Source organism: Pagrus pagrus (assembly GCF_965226575.1).
Source record: "Pagrus pagrus genome assembly, chromosome: 1".
Classification (NCBI taxonomy): domain Eukaryota; kingdom Metazoa; phylum Chordata; class Actinopteri; order Spariformes; family Sparidae; genus Pagrus; species Pagrus pagrus.
This window is the reverse complement of record NC_140185.1, coordinates 27,799,710-27,827,056: the sequence shown is the minus strand read 5'-3', so window position 1 is coordinate 27,827,056 and position 27,347 is coordinate 27,799,710. Positions and strand designations below refer to the sequence as shown.

The following is a 27,347-nucleotide window of genomic DNA, read 5'->3' as shown; positions in this document are numbered from 1 at the left end:
AATTTCATACTTTAATTGGTGAATATCGGCTTTCCTTTCAGTCCATTTGCATTAAAGATTATCAGACTTATGTAAAAAAAAAAAAAAAAATAAGACTAGTCGTTTTTTTCACTGAGATATCTCTTATCTTGAACACACCCACAGTGCCCCTGCAAACGAATGACACAAATAAGCGAGTTAATCCGCTCACGTTCGCTCGTGACTCACCGCAGCTTGAACTGAACTGACCAGTGAACGGATCTTTTCGGGAAGTGATTCGTTCGGTCGGTTCAGCCAAAAAAAACTGGATCTCCTTGAGCGTCACATTGAGCAACACAACGGCGGGGCGGAAGGTGCCTCCTGCTCATAACTGACAACGTGAGCATTCGTAGCAGCAAAGCTCGGCAGCCGACAATGGAGGGGGGAGGCAGGCTTTCGTGGATGAAGTATGGGCCTCTTCTGTCCGTGTGTGTGGTTCTTTGGGCCGTGTGGTTCCGCTCACCCCAGAATGGAGGGCTGGACGAGCGGCTGGACACCGTGTTGTCCTCTCTGCTCCGGGCGGAGCGCAAAGTCGGGATGAACGACGTCGCCAGACCGAAAGTAGCGATTGGTGAGTGCAAGTGGTGTAAGCTAATGTTAGCTAACGTTAACTAGCCTAACCTAATGTGTCGGTTTGTAATCGATTCGGTCCAAAATGATGTTAGCGCGTTAAGCTCCTTCAGTCATTATAGTGCTAACAAAACAGAAATACAAGTCGGAACTGGATACGCTGGTGTTGTAACCTGCACAGAGTATCAGGAGGTGTGTCAGCAAACGACTGGCTGGTGAAAGCAGGGCGATCTGTGCTAACGTTGTATGTTGGAGCTAGACCCAATACAGTGGAGTGCATTTTGATAAAAGGGCTAAAGTGTTTGTGGCAAATGCATGATCTGTAGAGTCACCAGATCTCGGTCAAAATCAGCATCTTGTCCGACCAGCTGGACCAGACCATCAACCAACATGACACCACAGAGACTGGTCCTGGCTTTATCTCTGTGTGGATCTCTTCAGTCCAGGCCTGCTGTGTTTGAACTGATAAGGGGCAAAGCAAAGTGCATGGAAATATGGTCAAGATGGTGGTAATATTTGTGCCATGAATGGGGGTACAAACCTAGCCACAGTAACAGATGTCTGCCTTATGTCAGTAGAGTATATTTTATTCTGGGTGTGAGATCTCTTGTCGTTAAATAGTTAAATTAGATGGTGAATTGAGGGATGCACTAACTACTATTGCTGTAGTTTGTCACTGCCAGATTGTGGTCTTGGAGCAGGATAACTAGCATGACTGCCCTGTGTCTGAACCGTCATGATCTAATCCTAAAATCTTGTCCTTTGGACCGAGATACAAACTCACAATGGAGGGGATCACCGTATCTGCCCAACCTTTACCCAGTTCATCACCAGGCTCAGCCACATGTCGTCCTACCGTCACAGGTCAACATGTAGTCACATAATGTCACAGATAGTTTGATCTAATCCTGATGTATCGCTATTAGAGATGTACGATATTGAACTTTTGCAGATATGCATATGTTTTTTTAACTCATTTCGGCCGGTCGCTCATACTGATATATGGTCGTATTTTTTTCTGACCTGATTGTAAGGAATTGATACCGTTTTTACTTAAAAATAAACCCAAACTGAATCAATTATCATAATTGTTGCAGCTCCAGTAGCATTGATGTTGCTGAAATAAAGCTCAGAAAGCCTGACTGACATGTGATATGCATCGCTTTTGTAAATATGACACATGAATGATGACATATGGTCTCTAGAAGTGTATGATTCAACTTTTTGTCATGGTCTCTCTATAGAAGCACAATACATATTGAAGCTACAAGCCCAGACCTATTATCGCGCCTCCCTAATATCTATGAGCTACCTCAGGTGGTGACAAATTCTCCCCTGTTCACTTTCAACCAAAAGAACGATAAATATGCAACCCTACTGCTGACCAGATCATAACAAATGTATGTTACACAGGTATTTTTTTGTAAATTGTTGTAAAACATGTAGGAGAAATCTAAGAGTAGTGCTAAGCAGGTGCAAACAAAGTAGCTTGAGGGCGAGCTTCCGTCAGACAGAGTCAAATATTCAAAACTAATTCAAATGTGAGCTCTGTGGCAACAATTAGAGGTGGACTTCACCGATAGGCTGTCTGTGGTGGTTGGTTTTTGTTTGGACTCTATGTAAATCAGAGCTCTGTGTTGGTCATGTTTGAACCAGCAACTGAAAGTGTATCGATGTGTCGGATCATTTCAGCAGCCACGCTGGCAAACAAATGTTTCAGCAGCTGTTGTGTGAATGTCTCCCTGCTCAGTTTGAAGCTGGACACTATAATTACTTTTCTCCTTGCTCTTTTTGCACTGATAAGTTTGAATGCCGTGTCTAAAATAAAATGTGTGATACACAATCCTCTCCCTGTCCTGTTTGCCCTGCAGGTCAATACTTTTTCTTCTCCTTCTAGTAGGTCACAAATTCTGTTTTTATACATGATTTTATCACTTTTTAAAAAAAAAAACTCTTGTTCTTTATCTGCCCACCCCCTCCTCATCCACAGGTTTTGGAGGTTGTGTTGACCTGATAGTGGACGGGGTATCGTTGATGAATAAGATTGACCTCCCTCCCACAGACCAGCCCCTACATCATGACTACATAGAAAATGAAGTGCAGCTGGCTCAGAGCTTCGCCTACTTCTTTGCACCTGGAGCTGCTGCAGAGTAAGTGCAAATTTATATCTAAATTCACAGCATGGTAATGTAAACACACCAAACAAGTATTAGCTCCCACAAATATTTGTCTTCTCTGTGCCGTGATCAGTTAGCTGAGACCTCCAGTTTATATAAGGTGTGTCTAACTCCTGGCTTCGTGGCTGACGAGAGAAAATCACATCCTCTTCTTTATTGATCATTATCAGAGATAAACTCCATGTAGAGAGATGGCTGGCAATGCAGCCGTCATGTGCTGCTCATGCACGCTGTGTGAGTGTGTGTGTGTGACTGGTAGATGGATAATGTGTGAGGCCTTGTGATCTGCCAAGCTACACGCTACTTTTAAATTTTAATGCTCCTGACTCAATCTCTCTCAACCAAACAGAAAAAGGCGACTCTGCATATTTAAGTGGCTGTTATCTATGAATGAGTGCATTTTGGTGAGGATCCTAGCTCTGGTGAGCTTTAATTATGGTTAAGCAGTTATGGGCGGTTTAAAATTAAGATTGATAAAGGGCTACAGAGTTTAATTTGGACTAGGCTTGATTGAACTAAAGGGGACTGTTGTGCCCTGGCAGAGGTATGCACTCTACTGAGTGCCATTCTAGTTATCAGTTAGTTGCTGGACAACCATTCCTAATTATTTGGTATGTCTGCTGTTGATCTCATCCCCCCTCTCCTTCATTGGTGACGGCTCATTTTATGGCCGTGGTGCCTGTGAGCCCTTGTTCACTATCCAGAACTAACACCCAAAGGCAACAGGCCGCCATCGTGGACAGAGAGGGGGAGGGAGTCTGTGAGAGAGAGTGAATAAGAATGTCCTCGTGGTCCTTTTTCAGCTCAGCATTCACAGTTATTTATTTTGCCTCGTGGTTTATTGTAGAATTTGGGATTGTAAATAATTGACCCGGTGATGACTGAACTTGTGTAGGCAAAGTTGAAGTTATATGTGTGAAGAACAGAAGAGATGAATGGCTGTGTCATTGTGCAGACATGGTCAAACCACATGTATGACGAAATGTGCTTGTTTTTCTCTGTGTGCTTTGCTTGTACAGTCCCTGTCAGCTAACCTGGGGCGCAGTTGTTCTTCCATATTTTAAAAAGTTAATGGTTTATCTGCAGCTTTAGAGAGAGAGACTGTGTGAGATAAAGATGAGTTTGAAGAGAGAAGCTAGAAATGACATAATCCCACAAAATAGCATGCATGCTGTTTCCAGAGCATTCTGGCACATTGAGTCTGTTTGAGGTCACATGTTTACTGGGAACCTTCTTTCTATTTTTATTTCCCCTTGTATCTGAAGGGTCCCAGTGTTTCAGTGTTTTGTTTCAGGTGTCTCAGAGCAACAAGGGATGTACCTCTACTAATGCACATTTCTTTCTTTCTCTGTTAAATTTTGGTCCTTCTTTCAGTATCTCCAGTCTTGTTATAAGACAAACTATCACAGGAGTAGCAGTAGTTAAATTTTTCAAAGTAGCACACTGAACACACTGTTTTACAATGTATCAGTTACGTTTGTTAAGGTCTTCAAACAGACTGGTTTAACAAGTCTCTTCCATTGTTGTAGGACGGCCAGGCACGTTTGTTTACACAGGACGTTTCTTACACAGTTCATAATGTTTGCGTGAAAGAACACAAGACAAACAAGAAGAGATGTGTTGAAAAATGTGTTGGTCCTTTTTAAAGTACTTGCTGTTCACTTTTAGCATTGTGTCACTATTTATTTATTTATTTTTGATTTATTTGTCCTGCAGGCGTTTTGTGCTAAATGATACATTATTCAGTGAGCTGGTTGAAGCGTCCCGTGACTTACCTGGAAACAGATGGGCAGTAGGCGGCAATGCCCCAGTAATGGCTGGTCGCATGGCAACGGAGGGATGTGATGTGTTGCTAGGGGGAAGTTTCAGCCCTGATTTCAATGACGTCCTCTCCCAGCACATTACAGGTATACACACACACACACGTGCAAACACACACTGGTGCTCTCATTACTCTCCAGGATCTCTGCATTTTGTCATTTTTCCTGCATCTCTGAATCTCCCTCTATCCTTCCTTTTTTCACGGCCTCCTATAACCTTGCCTTGTCTTCTTCACTCCCATGCTGCTGTACCTCACCCACTACCTCTGTCTTTCCAGTGGCAGGTAACGTAGTGGAAGAGCCAGACATTCATCTGATCCTGGAGTACCCATCTGGTGCTACCTGGGGACAGTATACCTCACGTAGAGCCAACAGGTATGTGTTGGTCCAGCAGATGGTAGATATTTTGACAATCTTTAGGGATCCTGTAAATTGAATTATATGCGAGTGTATTTAAGCCAGAGACAGATTTTTCTATCGTACCATCATTGTGTACATACCGTGCACAATTTATTTTCATTACGTATGTGAAGCTGACTGTGTTTGGCCTCGCTTGTGTTTGTGCTCCGTAGATATATCGTCCACAGTGACGACCACAACCCCTACCTGGCCTCCATGGAGGACTTTGCTGAGAAACTGGAAGACTTTGAACCAGATCTGCTGGTGGTAGGTGGGCTGCAAATGATGGATAATTTCCCCTTCCAATCAGGTAAGAGACAATTGTTGACAAGCTGTTTATTTGTTGCTGATTTTGAACATCATAATTTGTCTGAATTTCTTCTGTTCTCTTTCCACCACTTCCTTTCGTTATTCCAGGTGAGCGGGCCGCTCTCCTGTCTCGCCTGTCCGACCTCCTGTCCTCCTCCTCTCCGCGTATTGGAGTCCATTTTGAGATGGCCAGTTTTGTAGAAGAGAGTATAATGGAAGATCTACTTCACTATGTCATCCCCTATGTATGTATGACTGAACAATTAAATGAGTCAATACATTAATTCATGCGTGTTTGTTAGAGTAGCTGAAGACTTAAATAATGGTGAACTTTATGTTTTAGTCACGAGGAAGAACAGGTCTGACAAGTAATACCAGCTAGCTAATTAGTTCAATCCATTTGTAAACAAAACTGAGTGACTCAGCTGAAACTGTATTTGTCTCCTGAATTTGCATATGGATATATTAGTAAGTAGTATGAGTAAGTAAAATGTCTTGCTCAAAGGCAGGTCCTGAGTTTAACCGTTCATCCTCATTCTGTTTCCCCAGGCGGACTCTTTGGGAATGAATGAACAGGAGCTTCCCAACCTGCTCAGTCTACTTAAAGGCTCCAACATCACAGTGCTGTCGGACCCAAACCCTCGTGTAGCGACTGTCCTCGACCAGATGAGGGAGGTCTATCGCATCCTGAACCAGCGCTACAAGGATGCCAGTGCAGAAAGCGACACAAACAGTGCTAAAGTTAAGCCACTGACGCGGCTCCACGTCCACACGCTGGCCTTTCAGGCCATGATTGTGACGCATGGCTCCCAGTGGAAGAACACCATGTCGGCCACGGCCAAGGCCTCTCTCACAGCTAACCGCCATGTCTGCGGCTCTAATGACATTGACCCCAGCAAGGCAAGGCTCATCATGGACGACTCCTTCTCTGTCAGCCGGCGGGAGGGCAGCCAGCGTATCCCTCTGCAGGAGACCAGGCCCGTCAGCTGCTGGGACGAGGACAACTATGAGATCTGCGTAGCTCCAGTGCTGGTGTGCACCGAGGTTTACCAAACTGCAGGTGGAGGGGACAACATCTCAGCTGCTGGCCTGGTGCTGCAGATCTAGAGGACACTGTATGGTCCATCTGTGTGTAGTGCTAACTTGATGTTGGCAAGCAATGTGGCTCATGATACTTCTATGGTGTGATGCAAAGTAGCCACTGTGGGTCTGATTGTGAAATATATCAGGCTCGTGCCGTCAGCGTTGCATCTCATGGCCCAGGTGGACCATAAAGAAAACTGATTGTTATCATTTACAGGAGTCAGATGATGTGTTACAGTGGTTATTAATCAGGTGAGACCAGCAGATTTCAGTTTTGATTTTTGAGGTGAATGCTGTGGAAACCCAGTAACTCAAACATTAGTTTTCAGTCTGTCCTAACCAGACTTTCACCAGTTGATTCTCAGTTAAGTGTCTGTGAGTGTGTGCATTAATTGTGTGTACATATAATAATATGTATATGCAAAGCTCTTTTGCATCCAGTTTATTCAGTTTTCAACCTTTTTGAAGGAGACACTGCCCTGCTTATTCTGTTACTCAGCCTTGACGCTCTGGATAAATTATTGGAAGATTGAATATGGGGCCATTGTTTCCCCCCTTAGGCCGGCAGCGTAGGTAGTAACAGAGCCGAATCGATGTTTGTGTAAAAGATGAAACGCAGGAAGGGACACACACTGTTGAATGGGATGCTGTGTTACATGTCATGCCATCCGATGTCTTTGCAAACTCATTGTAGCCCATCATCTGACTCTTGTCCTCTACTTCTCCAAGGCCTTACAAGACTTTGCCTCCAGTCAGAATGAGATAAAGAGGGATGTGGTTTGGATAAACTCATAGAGACCAGGTTGTTTTTAAAGAGCTGTTTTACAAAGCTGCATTTTCTGCTGTAGGATACTATCTCTTTATTATTTTACCTTTTGGCTCCACTATGCAACTAACTTATACACAGAGCTGTGTAATTACTGAAATAGCTGAATCTTCTGTTTCTCGGGAACATGTCTCTTAGGTGTTGTCACCTACTTAAAATCTACAGTTTGAACCAGTAAACAGCAGGGCTTCTCTGACCAACCTTAACCTGTCAGGTCACATCTGAACCCTTTCTTCAAGAGACGGCTCTATCTTGCCTCTTCCTCTCCTATCTCATTCTCAAAGGCAACGAAAGATTTCAAGTAGAAAAGTAGTGAGGTGATCACCACCTCCTGTTCTTCCTAATATATGTGAAAAATGTGGTGTGGGTGTGGTTGATTTTGTTTTAAGATGGTCATTCCTCTGTATATCAGTTGCAGTGCAATAATGCAAAAACAATGTTAAGAGACCACTGTTGGTAGCTGGATATGATGTCAAAGATCTCTCTACCTCTGTGTTCTTTTTGTTTCCCTATCTTTGTTTTTTCTCTTCAGACTTTTCTATAATCTGTCATGTTTCTTCCTCCCCTTCCTCTTCCTCTGTCTATTTATGGCTCTTAAAGGACCAAATGACCAGTGTGGACTGCCGCTAACAAACCTGCTGCAAAGGAGAAGTTGCCGGCAGCCGCATTCTCACACGATATGGCTGCTTTTAAGTGGAACGCTCTAATCTCTGGTTTTGGATTTTTCTCAGACAAAAGGGGGTTGCAACATGAATTTATAATTTTGACTTGAAGCTAGGGTGTTACTCACCATGAATCCCCTTAATCTATGGCTGAAAATGTAATATCTTCATTTTACTTGTAGGATTAGAATGCAGATTTATTTCACTTTTCACACCCACATGTATGTCAAAGCCACTACCTTATGACTTTTCTTTGGCCTCTATGTTGCCATCAATTCCTGTTTCACTATTTTCAGGCATGGAATCACTTTTATTTGTGACCGAGCTGTTTTTTTTCTTGCACGTCAAACTCAAACATTCCACCACAAACCCAGCTCCATTTATTTTCTCCATTTAGACTGAAGTATGTCTGACAATTTGAGTTGATTTATTTTATTTCTTGCTCAAACGATCTAATGTCGTTATTAGTTAAGTAAAGCTGCTGTTTAAGGTCCTTTTCACCGAGGGAACACATTCATTCATGTTACAATGCCGTGTGAGTATAAGAGAAAAAGAGGAACCTAAAGGTAAAGAAATCCCTTTAAATATTTTCTCTATGTACCAAGACTGTACTGATTTGATGCTGTTGTTTGATTTTGCTGAAGGTAAATGAGCCTTATTCTGTTTGTGTTTAGTGAAAAGGGAATGTTAAATACAGACGTTTTCTATTTCTGTAGGCCCCTGTTTTATTTTCCTGATGTCCTCGTCTTAAACCGTTAGTGGAAACCAAAAGTAACGGGTCATTGTTTTTACTGTGAAATGAGACTGTTTGAAGCAGAACTTCAGCATGCATCCATGTTCAGATAGAGAACTGCTCGTGTTTGCTATCATATGCTTATCTAAGCTCCAGATAAGTCATGTCATCCCTGTTTAAATGTTTCATGCATGTATAAATATTCAGTGCAGAATCACCTCAGATAAAATGCAACGCTGATAAATCCAATCATTGCTTTGTTTATTTTCTCATACTCTGGGTCATTTATTGATAAGGTTCATGCTGGTCATGGAGTCTGAACTGAACTGAACTGAACTGATGATTGAGTCATAGTGGCTTCCTTGTCACACAGCATCATAATTCACCATGATGAAGATTGTTTCCTTCCTCCCCACTCCCAACACTGAGCACATTTCATTTAATGCCACCTCATATAGGAAGTGTTCCTTATCTTTTATCATGCCAACTGCTTTCCTAATTTATTCATTGGCTGCACACACTGTCACATGAATGACCAGATCGCCTCCTGCTGCTGATACTGATATCACCGCTGGGCCCAGATGTAATCAGTGAACAAGGAATATTCAAGATGTTAAGAGGGAGTTTCCAATTACTTTCCAACTGACCGTGATTCTGTATTCTTAAAACACCTATACTGTGACAGACTTGAAAACAAGGAGAGAGATTTGGCACAATATGCGAATGCATGGCAGCACTACTATATGTTATACCCTATATGTTATATGATGGCGCTCCTGCATTTTCCCAAATCTGCCAAACAAATCTGACCAAATACAGTTAGAGTCAGAAGACAACTCTGGAAACACAAAGTCAGGATTTATCTATGCACATTTATTAATTATATCAGATTTACAAGTCCACCTTAAGAACGTGCAGACATTAACACAAACACCAGACACTATCTACATATCAGGGTCGATAGTCAGCTGGCTGATTAAGTCTTTGTAATAGATGAGGTTCTTCTCATTGTCAGCGAGTGCTGTCAGCATCTCATCCATCTCCTCCTGAGTGAAAGGCTCACCTGGTTCAAGGACAAACAACAACAACAGTTCCTGTGTATATATGTTGTTTTGTAAAAGTACCATGAACGTTAGCCACACAAAAACGAGGGAAAATCAGCTTTTCACCACACAAAGTAAAGACTTCGGTCTCACAAGCTTCCACCTTACCTTCCTGTGTCATGTACTTTGTCAGCTCGTCGGGCTCCAGGTATCCTTTCTTTTCTTTATCCAGAACCTGGAAACACGGTGTTATTGCCTTCATGCTTTAACAAACATCTGTAACTAACACTGTGATGTTAGGATTACTGTGTTGACTGCATGATGTTCTGCAGTTACCAGATAAAACTGTAAGACTCTTACCTCAAAAGCCTGAAGCAGAAGGTCCTCAGGGATGGGAGGGAACCTAACACACATACACACACGGACACACGCACATACACGGTATCCCTCTGATACTATAAACATGACGACGTACCACATACACAAACTTATGTTATCATCTTGTCAGTCACACTACGGGCAGAATTGCTTTGCTTATTTTGTCAACAGGATCCTAAAGTTTTCACTGGTTCTAAGTGAAGCTGAAATACTGTCGGAGGTGGACAACACTGGTCTGTGTTAAGGAGCACACACTTTAGAGTCCATTTCCCAACTCAGAGAGGCACAAGTTAGAAAGGAACTGGCATGTATTATTTAAAGATGTCTGACATTTGGTATTTTTCATGTAGTGAAAATCCTCTGAAAGATTTATGATCAAAAACTGTGATCAGTGGAGGCCTTTCAGACCCTTACATCACACATTTTTTCCTGTGAAATACTGCAGTAAATACCTTATTACATTTACCAAATCTAAAATCATTTCATTTATTTGCTCCATCAGTAACATGGAGTAGACAGACGAGCTGCATAATAAATCATTTGCTTTAACACAGGTACCTACTTGCATCATGACATGGCCTTCTGCTCACCCTCAAAATTCTGCTTTTTTCTTTTTTATTCAGCTACATATACAAAACAACACGCCTGGTGAATGTCTTACTTGTGCTCCAGCAGCACTTTAGTCATGGCTGGGAGGAACTTGTCCAAATGGATGTATCCTGTGTGGTCCTCTTCCACCTGGTTGAACAGGACAAAGATGCCGGGTTTTGCTCCTTGAACAAACTCTGGATTTTCTAACTCCTTTCTCCGAACAATACACATTTCAAGCATATAGGTACTTCTTTATTTACACTACAGCAAATTAACACTTAATGCAATATTAAAGAAAATGAGAATGCATATCAAATGATGGTGAAATTACCATTACATTACTATTGATATGTTACAAGAAGGTATAGCAGATAATTTAAATCATTGCACACCTCAGGAAAGCCTTGGGTGATTAGTTTGATTGTTTATCCATCCAAAATATAAGCAAAATATAAACAAACACTTTTCTGACCTTAGCTATAAAGGCATGCAGGTCTTCCTGAGTGGGGAAGCAACCTAGGGAGTAGATGATGGTGCTAATCTCCCTGGAAAATAAACATCATGTTAGACCACACTATTTACATGCATGCAAATACTGTGTTTCATATTAAGACATGTTTTGTTTGCCTAGCTTGATCAGAGCCCACTGTGTCAGGGTTCTTGTGTTTACTAGACCAGACTAGGACTGGATGGGAGATTTCCTCATAAACTTGCTGTATTTACCCTGTATAATTAATTCTATATATATATCACTCTCTCAACACACAAGTGTGATTGATAGTGTGAGATTACAAGGCACATGGTGAAGATACAGTGGAGTATATTCATAAACTAAACATATTTAAATTCATAGGAGCTGGTGTAAATATGTGAGTTAATTCGCATTTTTGGAGATGGAGCCTTCAAACAAAGGTCACACATTTAAGATGTTTTGATCAATAACTACAACATGCACAACACTACAACACTTTCACATTCACTGTGTATGGAGTTATGAGATGTGATTTGAGATTACAGCCGGTCTATGAGCAGTCTCACTCACCGGACATCCACAGTGTTGTTGGACTCATAGTCAAACGCTTCAAACGCTGCTTTAATCCTCTTGTGGACATCTGACACTATCGCCTCTGACAGACAGGACAGACGAGAGCCAGGAGCAGAGCCAAGAAACTTTTTACTGAAGCAATAACTCCGACGTCAAACATTTCAGGCAAATGACTTTCAACAACCGAGACATCATTCAGAAGGACAAAATATCAATAAACACAAACTGCCTTTTAGCGGTAGTTTTATCATTAACATTGAAGCTCGAAAATAGTTTATAACTCGTTTATAGTTAGCTAAGCTAACGTTAACTGACACCAACCTGCTCTTGGTTTATCCTCCGCCATGTTTGCCCTGTTGTAATTTTGTTGCCTAGCAACCGATTGTTTTATGGCGAAGGAGCGTTAGGAGTTAGCTAAGCTAGCAAAACAAAGCTAGCTGATGACAGGAAGAGTAGAGATTTACAATAACAGACATTTTAACATAAAACACTGTAGTTGGTGAACACAGGTGTTCATGGTGGGAGACCATGAATCACGTTAATTACATTTGTACCTAAATAGAAAGCCGAAGTCACGCTCCTTCCGGTTCACCCCATGGGACCTTATAGCCTGTATGAGACATACACTTCTTTGATCCCACTAGAATTGTGTCATGAATCACACATATGTTGTTTGTCAATTTAAAAGATAATTTTCCAAGTCAGGAGAGTCACAGTTTGTCGTAGGGAGACTGGGGACAGTTGCAACACTTTTTACATTACTCTAGAGACTATTTGGACTAGGCTCACCAAATCTTTACATATTAAACCTACATCTGTCTGCTAAATGCCCATACCATTTAAAGATGGCTACATATAACATATCAATCACAATATTTATTTGAGTAGAGGAATTCAGACGTTGCAACTGTCCCCAGGTTTGGGGTCAGTTGCAACACGGATCAGGGACGGTTGCAACATATCAAAAAACATTACATTTCACTAATTATCTTCTGCTTTTTGTCTAAATAAGCACAGTATACAATATTAAGGTATTTAATAAGTTTTGTTTTGTGTAAAACATAGGCCTACCTTGAGTCAATGTGCAGATGTTACCGAAGCTATAAAAACTCAATATTTAATTTTGAGACAAAAAGAATGGAATAATTTACAATACAAAAAACATTTATTAAACATGTGAACAAACAGTGAACTGTTTTAGTGAACAAAATTCACATTGTTTTAAATCTCCAGTGAATATAAACTTTGACTTTAAGTCACACAAATGTTTAAAAAATAAGAGAGCAACACTCGCCTCTCCCCAACAAATCTGCTGCCTTCCACCAGCTCTGTTAGTGACTCTCTTTCTCACTCTTGACCAGTGATGGGCAAATTACTTTGAAAAAGTAACTAATTACAATTACAAATTACTTCTTAAAAAAGTAATTGAGTTAGTAACTCAATTACTCTATTATAAAAGTAACTAATTACTAGGAAAAGTAATTTTTGCGTTACTAAAACAAAGTAATATGTCAAAGAATTCGGCTTTTTAGAAGCATGTTTCACACGCCAGTTTCATAGAGTAGAGTGTTTATATTTCCACTTGCTTAACGCCGACTTTCCCACTTTATCCTCCTCTTCTGTACTCGCCATTTCTTCTCTGTCTATCACTTTGGTTTTACCGGTCGAAAGTTGTGTGTGTGCGCCGCACAGAAGCTACGTCGGTTTGTGTGTAAAATAAACTCCTACAAGGATTCGTCAATGATGTCACGCAGCTATACATCGTCAAGTCAGTTACTTCCTTGTTCCATATCCGCAAAACATGACCTGTCTTATCCTTGGTATTTATCGAAACCGTGTTGTACTAGTGTGCTCTCTACTCTGCAGCCCGCTTATGAAGTGAGGAGGAGGAAAGGAAGAAAAGAAAAAACAATAGCCTAGAACTCATGCTGGCTGCAGGCTTTTTTTTTTTTTACCATGATCGCGCTGGGGCCCCGATTTTAGTAACGGCAACACAAGTCATGTTAGTAACGGAAACGGCGTTAGTAACGCTGGATAAAGTAATTAATTAGATTACAAATTACAGAGGAATGTAACGGCGTTACGTAATCGCGTTTATTCTAACGGCGTTAGTCTCAACACTGCTCTTGACATACTGAAAACAAACACTTTCTATATTTAGATGATTTGTTCACTATATGACAAGTTTATATGACACATACAACATACAACAATAACTAATTGCTAATTTTTGCTCAACAAGTTATTTGGGGAATTATTTTGTTTATCATTAGCAGTAGTTTCTCTTATCATTGCCTGTTCTGTTCATCATGAGCAATGAAATATATTAATTGTGCCTATTTTGAACTAAAAATCTTCAAAAATACAGTTGTGTGGTCTGTTTTGATATGACTAGCCTAATTAGCATGGGGACAGTTGCAACAGTTGCAACCGTCCCCATGGTATCAGTCATGACAAAACACCATGTGCTAGCTAGCCACATTGACACTGACACATGTAAACCGTGTCATTTAATAGTCAACAAAACAGTGATTCAAACTAGGTAGGTTTGGATTAATTCATACAAAAGATCAGGACAGTATGACAAAAATACAGCTCATGAAAAAAGCTACTTTCATACCTCCAAAACAACTTTGTCTTGATAGAAGCAGTGTTGTGTATTGTTTGTGTTTGTAAACCAATAAAGAATGAAGGAAAGAGAGAAATGTGTTCAGATTCAATGACTATATTTTTTAGTTGTGATTTGTCATCATGTCTCAGACTGAGTACGAGCTAAAATCAGCCTGGCTGTTTAAAGTTCAGATCAAATGTCAGAATGACTTCAACACAGGGTTATACTATTCAAGTTTCACATAAGACTTATTTCATTTACTTGTGTTTATTCAGTGGTGGTGAAAGAAAATCTCATTTAAATCGTTTCTGTGCTGCATTCACAGAACAAACTGCTTCATTATATTTGGATGACAGAATCTAAACCAAAGACAGGCAGCGAAACACCTCATTGCTCTGCTTGTGAACTTAAAAATTAAGTTAACCTCTACAGTTAGCGGCAGTTAACTGTGACTTCGGTGATATGCTGCCCCCTAATTGTTTGGAGTAAGAATTCAACAGGTGACCAATTATTACACATTGCACCTTTTAATAATATGTGTATTACTGCGGGTGAAGTTGAACTGGACTAAATTAAAGTAAATGACACATTTTTAAACTTTTGATATAATGCAATCCAACCTCACTGCAAACCACAACCTATTAAAATTCGTACTTCACTTAAAATATTAATCACATGAATCATAGTCAAGGTTTTTACACCTATTTGTGTGTTTATGAGCAAAATTGTGCAGCTTTTTACAGTGTGAGTTAGTATAAATACAAAACAGCCATGTTTACTTTGCGTTCTGTGAACTTCCTTCATCCCACTAAAGAGGCCATTTTGATAAAACATTATCCAGCTACTGTTCAACTGGACTGTTTTAAATAACAACAACATTTACAAGTTAAATGATAATATGTAATAATAATAATAATAATAATATGTTTGAGTGGTTGTATGGTTGTAACCATAACATTTCACAGTTTGAACTGACTGTCGTCATGACGATGTGATAAGATTCCATCATCAACCTGTTGAGACAAACCAACCTACTGAGAAAAATATCTTCCAACTAAACTAAACTAAACTTCAAACTAAACTAAACTAAACTTAACTACTCAAGATGGCTGACCCAGGTGCATATTCAGACCAGCCAGGCTGCGTGTTTAACGATCTCCGTCTCGAGGGCCACTTCTGTGATGCAGTCATCAAAGTCCAGGATGTGGAGTTTCAAGTCCACAAGATCATCCTCTGTGGATGCAGCCCGTACTTCCGGTGAGTCAGCAATCTGATATCAGGGGGGAAAGATTATAAAATAATATTCCTTTAAATAAGCAGAAAAACAAAATGATAGATTCATGAGCAGGTTTGATTCATGAGCAGTTGTGATGAAACATGTTGACCTAGGAGTTGGGACATGAACGACCTGATGGAGAATATAGATAACATGTTTTTAAAGATAATTCAAAAGTATAAGTTTTATTATGATGCAGGTTCCCTGTCTGCTCACACAGTCAGATATAAGTTCAAATGAAGGTTTTTTTCTGCCATTCAGTTTTGTACAACAACCAGTTGTTGTTTTTTCATTTTGACTCTGTTGTTGTATATCCTGTCTCTCGGTGTCATGCTACAGTACTTTTAATAACTGAATAAAAAGAGGCTGAATAATATATACTTAATGGAAGTTATTATGCACACTTGAAACAGCTGACTGTTGATGTACTTTTGTCCAAACATTCAGTACACAAATTGAAATTGAAAAGCTGATCTCAGCTGTTTAAAAATAAACAACAGAAAAATATTGTGGATGTGGTTAAAAAAAGAGCCCAAAATGACATCAGTGCACTGAAACCTTAACCTCACTTGCAATTAAATAGTTATAAATCAGTGTGCGGATGAAAGAAAGATGTTGAATACTGTTGATTTTCAATCCTCTCCTGTGTTTTCATCCTGACCCACAGAGCTCTCTTCACACGCTGGTCAGCCCCAGACAAAAGGGTCTTTAACATCCCAGGCCTGTCTCCTGACATGATGCAGATCATTATTGAATTTGCATACACCGGCTCTCTCTCTGTGACAGAGGACAATGTACAGGAGCTGCTGGTAGCAGCCGACCAGTTCAACATCATGAAAATCGCACGAGCCTGCTGCGACTTCCTGGGAGAGCAGCTCAGCCCGGAGAACTGCATCGGCGTCTGGCAGTTCACCAAATTCTACTCCTGCTCTGAGCTGCAGGGAAAGGCCTTCAAGTTTGTCCTCGATCACTTTGAGGAGGTCATTTCTACTGAAGAGTTTCAGGATCTCACTTTAGAGGATGTCAGTGGCATCATGGAAAGAGACGACCTCAACGTCAGAAAGGAGAATACCGTGTGCGAGGCCGTTCTTCACTGGATCACCAACAGTCCGGAGGAACGAAAAGGACACCTGCTTGTGCTCTTATCTAAGGTAAGTTCTGCCACTAGCTTTAGCTTGGATTTAGCTGACAGCAAAAAAAATCAGTATTGTTTGATCACCTGTGTGCTTTCAAACCTGTAGCTCCACTACAAACAAACTAAGAGCTGTAAGCTTGAAGTCATGTTAGACCACAGACTGTATACAAAGAGCGCAGAGCTTCTGGGAAGGAAAAGTGAGGCCACTGCAGTTCAATTCAAAAGATTTTCTCTTGTTTTCTCCGTGTAGGTCCGGCTGGCCTTGATGAGTCGAGATCACCTGGAGTCAACTGTGATGTCCAGTGAGCTCGTGAAGAGCAATGCTGAGTGCTCTCAAATGGTGATGGACATCATGGACAACAAGGACCACCTCACCTCACCTGCCCTCATCATGCGTGACTCTGTCGCTCGGCCTCGCCTGCCTAACGCCATCATGTTGGCCATCGGAGGCTGGAGCGGAGCTGATCCAACTAACGGCATTGAGGCGTATGACATCCGCGCTGACCTCTGGATCAACTTGACAAACAGTCAGGAGTGCCCTCGTGCCTATCACGGCACCGCCTTCCTCGATGGGCACGTCTACTGTGTCGGTGGCTTTGACAGGCAGGAGTCTTTCAACAGTGTTCGCAGGCTTGATCTGAGCACACACACCTGGCAGGAGGTCGCACCCATGCACTACCGCCGCTACTATGTGTCCACCACTGTGCTGAATGGATGCATCTATGCCATGGGAGGTTATGATGGGCATGTACGCCTCAGGACTGCAGAGCGCTACATGCCCGACACCAACCAGTGGACTCTCATTCCATCCATGCATGAGATCAGGAGCGACGCCAACTGCACAACACTCAACGACAAGGTGGGTGAAGTGGAAGAGCAGCTGGGACCAGTAACAGAGCGATGTATGGTGCTGACTGGGACATTGTTAGTTTGATCCCAACTCAACAACTTACAAATTTACGCAACTTTTTAAGGGAGCCTGGGGACTTTCTTCAGGAGCGACAAAACAGTTGCTTATATTGGTAAATTGTCATTTTAATCTAGTCTAATAATTTTAATTTTAAATGTTTTTGGCAAGTAAGATGCAGAAGCTTAAGTAGAAGACACTTTATACAAGCGAAGACACAACTTAATGTATTGCATATAATACTGAATTCACAAGAATGCATGAATGATTAAGGATTTGTCGTAGTTTGTTCGCAAAGTTTGTTTTTCCTCACTCAAACTCTTAAAATCATTTGAAGTTGAGAAGTGCTAAATAACTTAATGTCCCTCCTGTCCTTCCTAGATCTACATTTGTGGAGGGTTCAATGGGAATGAGTGCCTGGAAACCTGCGAATTTTACTGCCCAGAAACCAACCAGTGGACGATGATCGCCCCCATGAACAGCCAGCGCAGTGGAGTTGGTGTGGTGGCGTATGCAGACCGCGTCTTTGCAGTGAGTACATAAATGTCAACCTCTTGAGACCAGATTTCTGCCAAACTGTCTTGTAGATTGTTCATTGAGGGCCATGTGCTGAGAAAGTGTTTCCATTTTCATCACACAGGTCGGTGGATTCGATGGCAGCGCCCGTCTGCGCGGCGCTGAGGCCTATGATCCCCGCACCAACACCTGGCGTGAAGTGTCCTCCATGCTGACCACCCGCAGCAACTTCGGCATCGAGGTGATCGATGATCACCTCTTTGTTGTGGGCGGCTTCAACGGCGTCACCACCTGCTATAACGTTGAGTACTACGATGTGACGGCGGACGAGTGGTCTGAGGCCTGTGACATGGAGATTTTCCGCAGCGCCCTCAGCTGCTGCGTGGTGCGTGGACTCCCCAACATGGCCGACTTCACTTTGTGTCGTGACGCCAGGCCACTGGAGTTAATGGATGAAGACTCCACTTAACAGTCCTACACGGTCCGGCCCTGTACCACCATCCACACCAGCAAGACTGAGTGACAAAGACGTATTAGCAACTGTAAATGAACTGTGCCCTTTTTATATTATTTATTTAATTGCATTCTGAGTTCAAGATGAGTCATAAAAAATATTTTTATGTTTTACAGGAGTAAGAAAAGAGAAAGATTTTGATTTAAAAGCTGCAATGTATTATATAATTTCACTCTGCCTTTAAAGCAACGTAATGTAACTTTAAATAATTTTTGATAGTACAGTTGACAAATTGTTACCAACCTGGGATTTGTATCTACGACAGTGGTGTTGCACTGTGTAACTGCGGGGATCGCCAAATGACACAAAATGTTTTGTACATAGATTAAAATTTTGTATTGTTCATTGTTCTAAGGAGGTTTTCTACTGTTTGACATGAGGAGTAGAAGGTAGACAGACGTTTAAGATTGTGGGCCTGTTGTGGAGCATCTGTATGCCTTGATTACATCATCACACTTCTGTCCATGACTTATTATTTTGGGTGCCGAGCTTTCACTGCTGTCGCTGTCATTTTAATTCACTTTGAATATGAAAATCAGCTGTAGACCAGGCTGTGAATGCTAAAGCTTTAAGATTTTGATGCTTGCAATGTAATGTTCACCTGTTGTGATTGCTTTCAACTACTTTTGGATAAAGTAGTTTTTGGGGAAAGAGGTAAATGTGTTCAGATTTATCGAATGTTGTGGTGTTCACAAATAAAAGATGACTCAACAGAAGTTTTCAATAATGATAATTCAGTCATCTACTCTCCAATGTGTGCAGCAGCAGGCAGGTTCAGTCAGTATATATTGTCCTCTACACACAACACAGTGTAAGGTAACTGAGTACATTTCCTCAAGTACTGTACTTCAGTACAAATCTTAGATACTTGTACTCTAGTTGAGTATTTGTGTTTATGCAACTTTATACTTCTCTACATCTCAGAGGCAAATTTTGTACTTTTTACTCTTCTGTTACTTTGACTACATACATCTGACAGCTTTAGTTACCAGTTACTAATTGTTTTCCATATCCTTCCTGTCCAGTGAAAACCCTGTAAATCCAAACAATGATTTTGAATATGAACTGAAGGATGAAATCCCTCTTGGATCAGCAGGAAACTACATCGTCACAAAGCTGAAAACAGGCTGTTCGTCTGACTTTTTACAGATACATGGTTCTCACAGTGCAGCCACACTACACACGTATGATGATGATGATGATGATGATGATGATATGATGATCTTACACACTATGATGCACTGCTGTAGATTAAAGTAGCCAACAGTATATGAAGCAGTTGAAATTAGCTCAACGTTAGCTGGGCTGACGCTTTTAGCATCGCTAGTGCTAACACAAGCAGTGCCTGCTTCTTACTGCTGTTCAGTAATGTTGTCATAATTAGTGGCCGCCGTGAAAAGTTCTTCAGTAGTTTTAGAATTAAATGTTCTTATTTTATTTACTGTATAATCATATACATAGTCTTTGTATGTATTGTGTTTGGCCATTTAAAACTGAATTCTGACAAATCAAAGAAATCGTAGAAACAGGAGACAGAAAGAAAGGGACAGGGCAAATAAAGGTTTATTTTCATCAGCTGTATAAATGCATAAATGTTTTTTTTTTTTTAAAAAAGGGTAAACAAAAAAAAAAACATAATAAAACAGTTTGCTGACAGAGGCTGAATTTAAAATTAAATTACATCTTCTGTTACTTCGCAAGGGCCTGGCTGACCTCAACTATCAGGATGAAAGACCGGTGGTAGATGGCTGTGACTCATTAAGAGCCCACCACTGGTCTGTAATTTCATGGTTTCCAACTCATTCAGGCACATCACAATTCTCATCCAAATATAATGCTTATGGGATCATACACGTGCATTAAATTAATTAAGACCTGGCCAATATTGCATAATAAGATGGGATTTTTCTTCTGAATAACCCTATTTTATTCATTAAATGATTTAAGTGAATGTGTGGGCTGAACAAATTCTCAAGGAGGACAACAAATTTAAATTCATGGCACACCAGTATGTAAATGAGACCAGTTTTACTAGATAACAGTCCAGATGCACTCCTAGTGCATATCCGAAGCCTGTGGTGAGTCAGATACAATAAGGCCAACCAGTGTGTACATGAAAAAACATAATCGACATAGAAAAGCTCAAATGTGTGACAAAAAAGGGTAATAAATACAATTAAAGAAAATCAAATATTCCAGAGTACAAATATCTACTAATGATGGCTTCCGTTTTAATAACATTTGATAATATTGCATTTGAAATTCAGTACTTCTGTCCCCTTTACAGCTCTATAAATCTTTGACTTCATAATTAACACCAATTAGTTCTCGTTGTAGAAAATGTTTTCAATAAAGTGATGGCAATAATTTAAACACATTCACCTTTTAATTTATTAACCATCTAACAGTCAGGTGAGATGGATGGGAGAGAAACCATTCATAGGGATGATGAAGAAGAAGACGTCCTCTCAGTTGAGGGCATTGTTTTAACTCTATCATCAGTCTTCTGCTGGTGTGAACACATGATGATAGTGTGGACAGAACCAGCATCTGTGTGTTTGCATTCATATCTCTGGTTGCCCTAGATGAACAGGTTGGTCATGCCCTTGTTCTGGGATTTCTTGTACATGCTGTTCATCTACTTGTTTTATGTGTTCTTCTTCTACAGTCTTTACTTCCTTTTGAATTTGCTCTTCAGCTTGAGGCTCCAACTCCTGATGAGCTGCTCCTGCCTTCATATTGTCATCACCGTTACCAGGGTTTGCCAACACCTGCTCCTGGTGAGGTGCATTGTTGTTGCTGGAGTCCTGTGGTAGAAAAAGTTACTGCAGTCAACCACAAATGAGGCAGAGAATAAAACTAGGTACAGCTCTGTAAATACTTCGGTCTACATGTCTGTAGATAAAATCTGTGATAAAATTTGACACTTGTAAGCTCAAGGTACTCTTACTAGCTTTCGAGTTTTATACTATATTTGATACATTTACATTTTGTTTATACTGTATATTTGAAAGTGCTACTAAGTGTACCTTAATTTTGGACTGCTTTTTCAAACAACTATTTCCACCTATCAAAATCTTTTATTTCCCATAGATGTTGTATCATTTTAGTGGTTACTACAAGTTGTACCAGTAGGGCAAACAAAAATCGTCATAACGCCTGACACTGCTACATTTTGATTAGGTTGACTGTACTTTGTCTCTTGTGGCTTGTCTGTAAATGTACAATACCTGTGCGTGAGGTTTTGGAGGAGACAGCAGCTCAGATGGGGCTAACATGCCGTCCTGGTTTGAATCCTGAGTCTGGAGTAAAAAATCTACCATAGACACCACCTGCATATGCGCAGACACACACACAAAGACACACAAAGATATAACTCAGATCAGATAAACAGGTTATGAGTAAAGTGTTTGGTAGACACAATACTATGTCAGCACAGATAAACACACAGCCACTCCTTCCTTACCAGCTCATTGGTCTGTGCTCCAGGTGTATGATGGGAGTTAAAGTCTGAGAGCAGCCTCATCATCTCCAAGCCATCCAGGAGCCCACTGCGATCGTAGTCATAAAGACGAAACAGGTAGAATACCTCTGACACAAAGCAGGAGAAGACTGACATGTTAAATACCGAACATTAAATAAACTGCAGAAGATATTCAGTATTTAACAGGCGTACTGTATACACACACACACACACACAACTGCAGTAATGTTGAAGAACGATTGTTTGGGACATAGTATTACAGACAAACAGCTTCTCTGATCAGATGCGAAGAATGTTAATTTACTACAGAGTAGTGTTGTCACGATACCAACATTTTGGTATCAGTACCGGTACCAAGATGTATTTCGATACTTTTCGATACTTTTTCAAATAAAAAGAGAGCGCAAAAAATGCGCTTACTACTTTATTTTAATAGAAAATCATAGAACAATAACATATTAATCAGTAAATAAAATAAAATACCACAAAGACAAGCTTTTCTAACGCACACAATTTTCTCTCTATCCGGACCAGAAGCACCAGACCTCTGCAGTGAAAAATAAAATTAAGGTGATACATTTGTCATACAAGCTGAGGCCTTAATTACATTGAGATACATAACCTAAAAAATATTTTCATTAGATATAGCCGGTCTTAAGTAGGACCAATGTCTTTAAATGGTATGTTACTAGTCTTTATAACTATTAAATGGCTAAATGTGTATGTAAAAGTTTGTTACTTTATAAAGATCATGCATGTATGCATTTTACAGCTCTGGAAAAAAATTAAGGGACCACTTCAGATTTATTGTAAATCAGCATGTCTACATGTATGGCAAAAAGTTTAAAAATGACTGTGAAAATATAAATATAATTAAAGCTGCAAGCAGCGATGAACGGGCCCTCGCCTACGTTTGGCCGTGGCGCCGTCGGAGGGCAGATGCAGAGGGCAAGTTTGTCCACTATGTGGCCCGAGAGCTCACCCATCAATTATATGTCATGCTGTAGTGTATGATTTGGAGAAAACAGCCTGTGAATGTCATGTAAATTGGATGATGTTTGTCGTCACAGCACATAGCTGAGCGAAAGGTAGCGCCTCAGGAAGCTTCTGTCAGAAATGCATGTATGTGTTATGTGTGAGAGAAAGTGTGTGTGTGTGTGTGTGTGTGTGTGTCTGTCTTTTGGTTTCACTTCTGTTTTGTTGTGCTTGCTTTTATTGTGTGAAGCTCTTTGTGCTACATTGTATTTGTATTAAATGTGCGATATAAATGACGTCTGATTGATTGATATCAGGCTGACCCACAACACAACATAGCCACCTAGTGGAAAGTTTGTGTCCAACACACACCACACATTGACATGGCTCTTACAGTGGCCAAGCATTGAAAGTTCAGACTGTCATGCCCTTTTTTGTGCGTTTGGTCACGATACTTATGCGTGCCGAAATTTGTTAGCGTATGTGCATGTAGGAGGTGGGGCTTCAAGTTTGACAAAATGGCCGCTGTGAACCAAAGTGGCCGACTTCCTGTTGGACTGAGGGTTTTGGTGCCGAGGGGTATTTTGTGCGTCTGGTCATGATACATACGTATATCGGAGGCAAAAGCTTTTGACAAGGTGTCATCATCAAGGTCTGAAGATGATATTTAGCGAGTGTGAAGTCTGTGGCGTTAAATCTGTAGGACTAGTGAAATAAAGTACGAGGCGTAGAAATGAGAAAAACTTAATGGGAAAAGCCATAAGGGGGCGTTAGGCGGCGCTACTGAGCTATCAGTTGTAGGGCCATGACCTGGAAGCTATTGAGCTAACAAGTCAGTAGAGACTTGGCTTGGGGACGGGAGGGTGGCCGGTTCAAGTCCAGCTACAGCCCACAATATGGAAGTGGACTGGTAGCTGAAGAGGTGCCAGTTCACTTCCTGGGTCCAGTCCACGCTGCTCGCTCACTTGCTAGCTGTTTCCACCGGCTTGCTCCTCGTCCTCTCAGCTGTAGTTACAACGCGGTGACGTCACGTGGCAAGGTCGCCGCGCTGTTGCGGGCGCTGCCGGCGGCGCTGCAAGTACCGGTCCCATCCAAATGCAATATATTACCGTTTTAAATGCCTCAGTACCCCGGTACCGAATTAGTACCGGTATACCGAACAACCCTACTACAGAGCGGTCTGTGTGAATACAGTCTGCATATTTGATATCAGTGATTGAAGGAGCAGCTCTGTGTCAGAAGTAAAATGAGTGTTTGTTGGTGTAGATGTCTACCTTGCTCCCAGTTGCTGATTTCTGGTTCTCCTTGGCCATCCTTCAGGGTGGATTTAATGTAACTTTGCAGCAACCTGTGGTTCGCACAACAAAAAGTACATTTAAATCAATCAACAAACATTTAGAGCCTAGGTTTAATACTGAGGGGTCAGATTTGTTCAACCCAGCAGGACTTGCTACTGTGCTTCAGGACTTGCCTGAAGCACAGTAGTGACTCTGTATGATTTTCAGCCACTAGAGGGCATAATTTCATGTCATAACTCCACATACCAGAGGGAGGTGCCACCTCAGCAACAATCATTGTCACGTATTTGGTGTTTTTCTCAGTTCATCATATCTTTAATGAGCAGTCCCATTGTTTGGTACTTGCTATATTTCTATTTTAGCTGAATGTCAAAATCCCTCTGGATTGACTGCAATAGATTCAGGTCACCTGTTGTACAGGTTGTGGAGACTAACACCTAAATAATGTTTAAGAACAGCCTGGGGCCATTCAGGGAGTGCCAACCCATTTTTGTGAAGGCTTAAGAGATGTGAGTCCCTCCTTGACATAGAGACCTCATCCTAACAGTCAGCCAGAAAATCTGGTCTGTTTAGGCCCTGATGAGATTACTTTTCTGTCTTTTGTTCTTCCTGATTGAGGATAACTCTGAGCAATCTGCAACCTAGTTCAGTGAGTCAGAAGTCACCGTTCAACTGGGTGACCTACATCAGTGTCACTGACAATAGCCTGGCACTTGCAGGTTTCCTTCGTTTGTCTTCACTTAACCCTTTGAGAGCCAAGCACCTTTATACACCTTCTATGTTTTTTCATTTTATTTCATTGGGGAAACTTTAGAGGTGGTGGTACAAGGAAGAAATATATTTCAGCGTCATAGTCCCTCCAGAGGCATTTTGATTATTATTTAAGTTTTTTTGAAATTTGTGATTCCAGATAGTCAGTTGAATGTGTCACCTGCAGACACAATTTTATTCACACACAGCTGACAAACATTAGTGTTGTCATACATGCCATAGACTTAAACAACCACAATGATAGAGCAGTGTACACATCCATTAATCTTATCAGTCAGTGTGATGAGATATGTGGTTGCTGACGATGTGGCTGCAGCTTCACTAAGTCCATAAAGTAGCTGTGCCTCTGAATAAATTAAACCTGTAATTCAGTTTATGTTACTGTACAGCTGACCAGTAACAAAGATATGAGCCGAGATACCAACGGTGAGCCATCATGTTTTGCTCTGTGTGAGGACAATGTATATGATCTCTATCGCCATGAGGGGAAAATGATTGCTCATGTAATCTTATCAGTATAAGGAGTCCACATCATAAGCACAACACAGCAGCCAAAGTCCAAAGGGCAAGCAGACATCAGCTGCTTAAAGCACTAAAACACACTGCAGATTGAACAAATTTGCATGTTGTGTTCCTGGTTTTAGTATTAACTTATAGTCACACAGTAGTTTCACAAAACAATGCATGACAGTAAATATCTTTATTCCATGTAATACATAATTAATCATTCTCTGAGAATAATTTTGTATTTTCAAGTTGCATTTTGAGTGCAACATTTAGCCATACTGTAAGAACAAAGATTAACACAGACTTCGAGTCCATGCGTAACTTACCAGCGGTCCTCCTCTCCAGAGCCAAAGGGATTGGCTAACGCACCTGAAGCGGGACGTGCATCTATGGATTCCTCCCTGAGAGACAAACAATTAAAGATGGATTTTTTTTTTTCTTCATTACTTCCAACCATGCCAAGATATAAATATATAGGTGACCATAAGCCTCATTTCATCTCTCTAAAGTTTAATATAACAGAGGTGAAAGACAGTTTCCTTTGCTGGCAATTACAACAGGACTGAATGCTCCTTACATGAGGTATACTGTACTGTACGTCATTTGTCAAGTTTTGCAAAACATCTGCTTAATCCGATTGGCCATTTTGATATTGTAGCCCTTGCAGCCTCATTGTGCACATTTAGTTGTTATGACACTAAAAAGTCATCAATTATGGCATAATATACCATGCAGCATGAAAGACTAAAAATGTTAATATCTTGGGATGTCTGGAAAAAAAAGAGAGAGAGTGAAACTTGTGTGTAGGCAGGTGGGTTTACCTTTGTGTCCCTGGTTGACCCGGTGCAGCCAGGCACAAGTGAGCGAGAACGATCAGGGACAGGACACAAGGGACCAACCTGACCAGGTGAGAGTCCATGAACACACCTACAAACACACAGCCATGAGGACAACATTCAGTCACAGCAGCCATCATGAAATTATCTGCCCAAGTGCCATAGTGTTACTGAAAGCAACTGAACTGGAATAAAGAGCCTTTTCCCACACTGATCTGTATCTGAGCAAACTGTGGCACATTCATGGTTTCATGATGCTGTAGAGAGTCCACATGGCTCCTGCTTCAGTGTCTGCCAAAATACACCTACAAACTCATAACCTAGTAGTAATGTGTGTTATCATCAGTGTCAAATTGTCCATCTACATGTAACACCTCCTGCCTACACACAACACAACCATGAAGACAGCTGGTGTAGCTTATGCTCCATTGTGGCAAAATCAATTAAAACCTCCACATCTATATTTAGCTGTTCATCCACACAGTCCCCTGTGGTCAGCCCGTCTATCTGTGATGTTGGAGGATGGATTACAGAGAGTTGGTGTGCGATGTATCCCCATTATATCACAAACTACCTGTATTACTGCAGCTTCCTCGTTTTGAGCAGCAGCAGCGATGCTAACATCCGCACATGACCCAGACAACTCACTGCAGCAGCACTGCTACAGCCCGTGTACTGTATGTGCACTGATAATTACCGAGGAACAAACAGGCTTCTGGCTTTGACTTTACATGGCTGAATTAAAACAAGGCATACATGAAAAGACGGCTAGCTGTAGCATAAAATAATAGCATGGCTACGGGTGTATTAAGATTAAATATGTATGTAAGTATGTACAGTGGAGGCGTAATGAGGTCTCCAGC

General features: G+C 41.0%; 3 protein-coding genes across 3 annotated transcripts; 2 read left to right on the top strand and 1 right to left on the bottom strand.

The window, feature by feature from the left end:
• Positions 1–254: 254 nt before the first annotated feature.
• Positions 255–8,846, top strand: adpgk2 (ADP-dependent glucokinase 2). Its single transcript, XM_084355260.1, has 7 exons — positions 255–589; positions 2,579–2,738; positions 4,482–4,672; positions 4,864–4,960; positions 5,158–5,294; positions 5,402–5,538; positions 5,843–8,846. Exons 1-7 carry the CDS (start codon positions 394–396, stop codon positions 6,398–6,400), a joined length of 1,476 nt encoding a protein of 491 aa, XP_084211386.1. The 5' UTR covers positions 255–393; the 3' UTR covers positions 6,401–8,846.
• Positions 8,847–9,449: 603 nt separating this feature from the next.
• On the bottom strand, positions 9,450–26,740 carry LOC311269530 (uncharacterized protein). The gene is made up of 17 exons (XM_084373718.1): positions 26,671–26,740; positions 26,470–26,575; positions 25,975–26,049; positions 24,347–24,420; positions 22,080–22,204; positions 21,844–21,945; positions 21,181–21,420; positions 18,220–18,538; positions 17,057–17,513; positions 16,340–16,528; positions 11,976–12,058; positions 11,652–11,736; positions 11,082–11,154; positions 10,680–10,756; positions 10,001–10,043; positions 9,809–9,875; positions 9,450–9,660 (listed from the first exon to the last, which is right to left on the bottom strand). The coding sequence occupies exons 1-17, from the start codon at positions 26,723–26,725 to the stop codon at positions 9,542–9,544; spliced, it is 2,289 nt and encodes a 762-aa protein (XP_084229844.1). The 5' UTR covers positions 26,726–26,740; the 3' UTR covers positions 9,450–9,541.
• Positions 15,258–19,329, top strand: LOC311258708 (kelch-like protein 10). The gene is made up of 5 exons (XM_084355243.1): positions 15,258–15,522; positions 16,209–16,692; positions 16,927–17,535; positions 17,965–18,114; positions 18,224–19,329. Exons 1-5 carry the CDS (start codon positions 15,371–15,373, stop codon positions 18,566–18,568), a joined length of 1,740 nt encoding a protein of 579 aa, XP_084211369.1. The 5' UTR covers positions 15,258–15,370; the 3' UTR covers positions 18,569–19,329.
• Positions 26,741–27,347: the final 607 nt, after the last annotated feature.

Bases quoted from the DNA above. Each gene is read 5' to 3' on its own strand.
- LOC311258708 (XM_084355243.1), top strand. From the start codon at position 15,371: ATGGCTGACCCAGGTGCATATTCAGACCAGCCAGGCTGCGTGTTTAAC. The intron at 15,523-16,208 runs GTGAGTCAGCAA...CCTGACCCACAG, and splicing joins GGATGCAGCCCGTACTTCCG to AGCTCTCTTCACACGCTGGT. The intron at 18,115-18,223 runs GTGAGTACATAA...TTCATCACACAG, and splicing joins ATGCAGACCGCGTCTTTGCA to GTCGGTGGATTCGATGGCAG.
- adpgk2 (XM_084355260.1), top strand. From the start codon at position 394: ATGGAGGGGGGAGGCAGGCTTTCGTGGATGAAGTATGGGCCTCTTCTG. The intron at 4,673-4,863 runs GTATACACACAC...CTGTCTTTCCAG, and splicing joins CCTCTCCCAGCACATTACAG to TGGCAGGTAACGTAGTGGAA. The intron at 5,295-5,401 runs GTAAGAGACAAT...TCGTTATTCCAG, and splicing joins TAATTTCCCCTTCCAATCAG to GTGAGCGGGCCGCTCTCCTG.
- LOC311269530 (XM_084373718.1), bottom strand. From the start codon at position 26,725: ATGTGCCACAGTTTGCTCAGATACAGATCAGTGTGGGAAAAGGCTCTT. The intron at 21,421-21,843 runs GTATTGTACATT...TTTCTACCACAG, and splicing joins CTCCAAAACCTCACGCACAG to GACTCCAGCAACAACAATGC. The intron at 12,059-16,339 runs GTACATTGTCCT...AGCTAACTCCTA, and splicing joins GGCTGCTACCAGCAGCTCCT to ACGCTCCTTCGCCATAAAAC.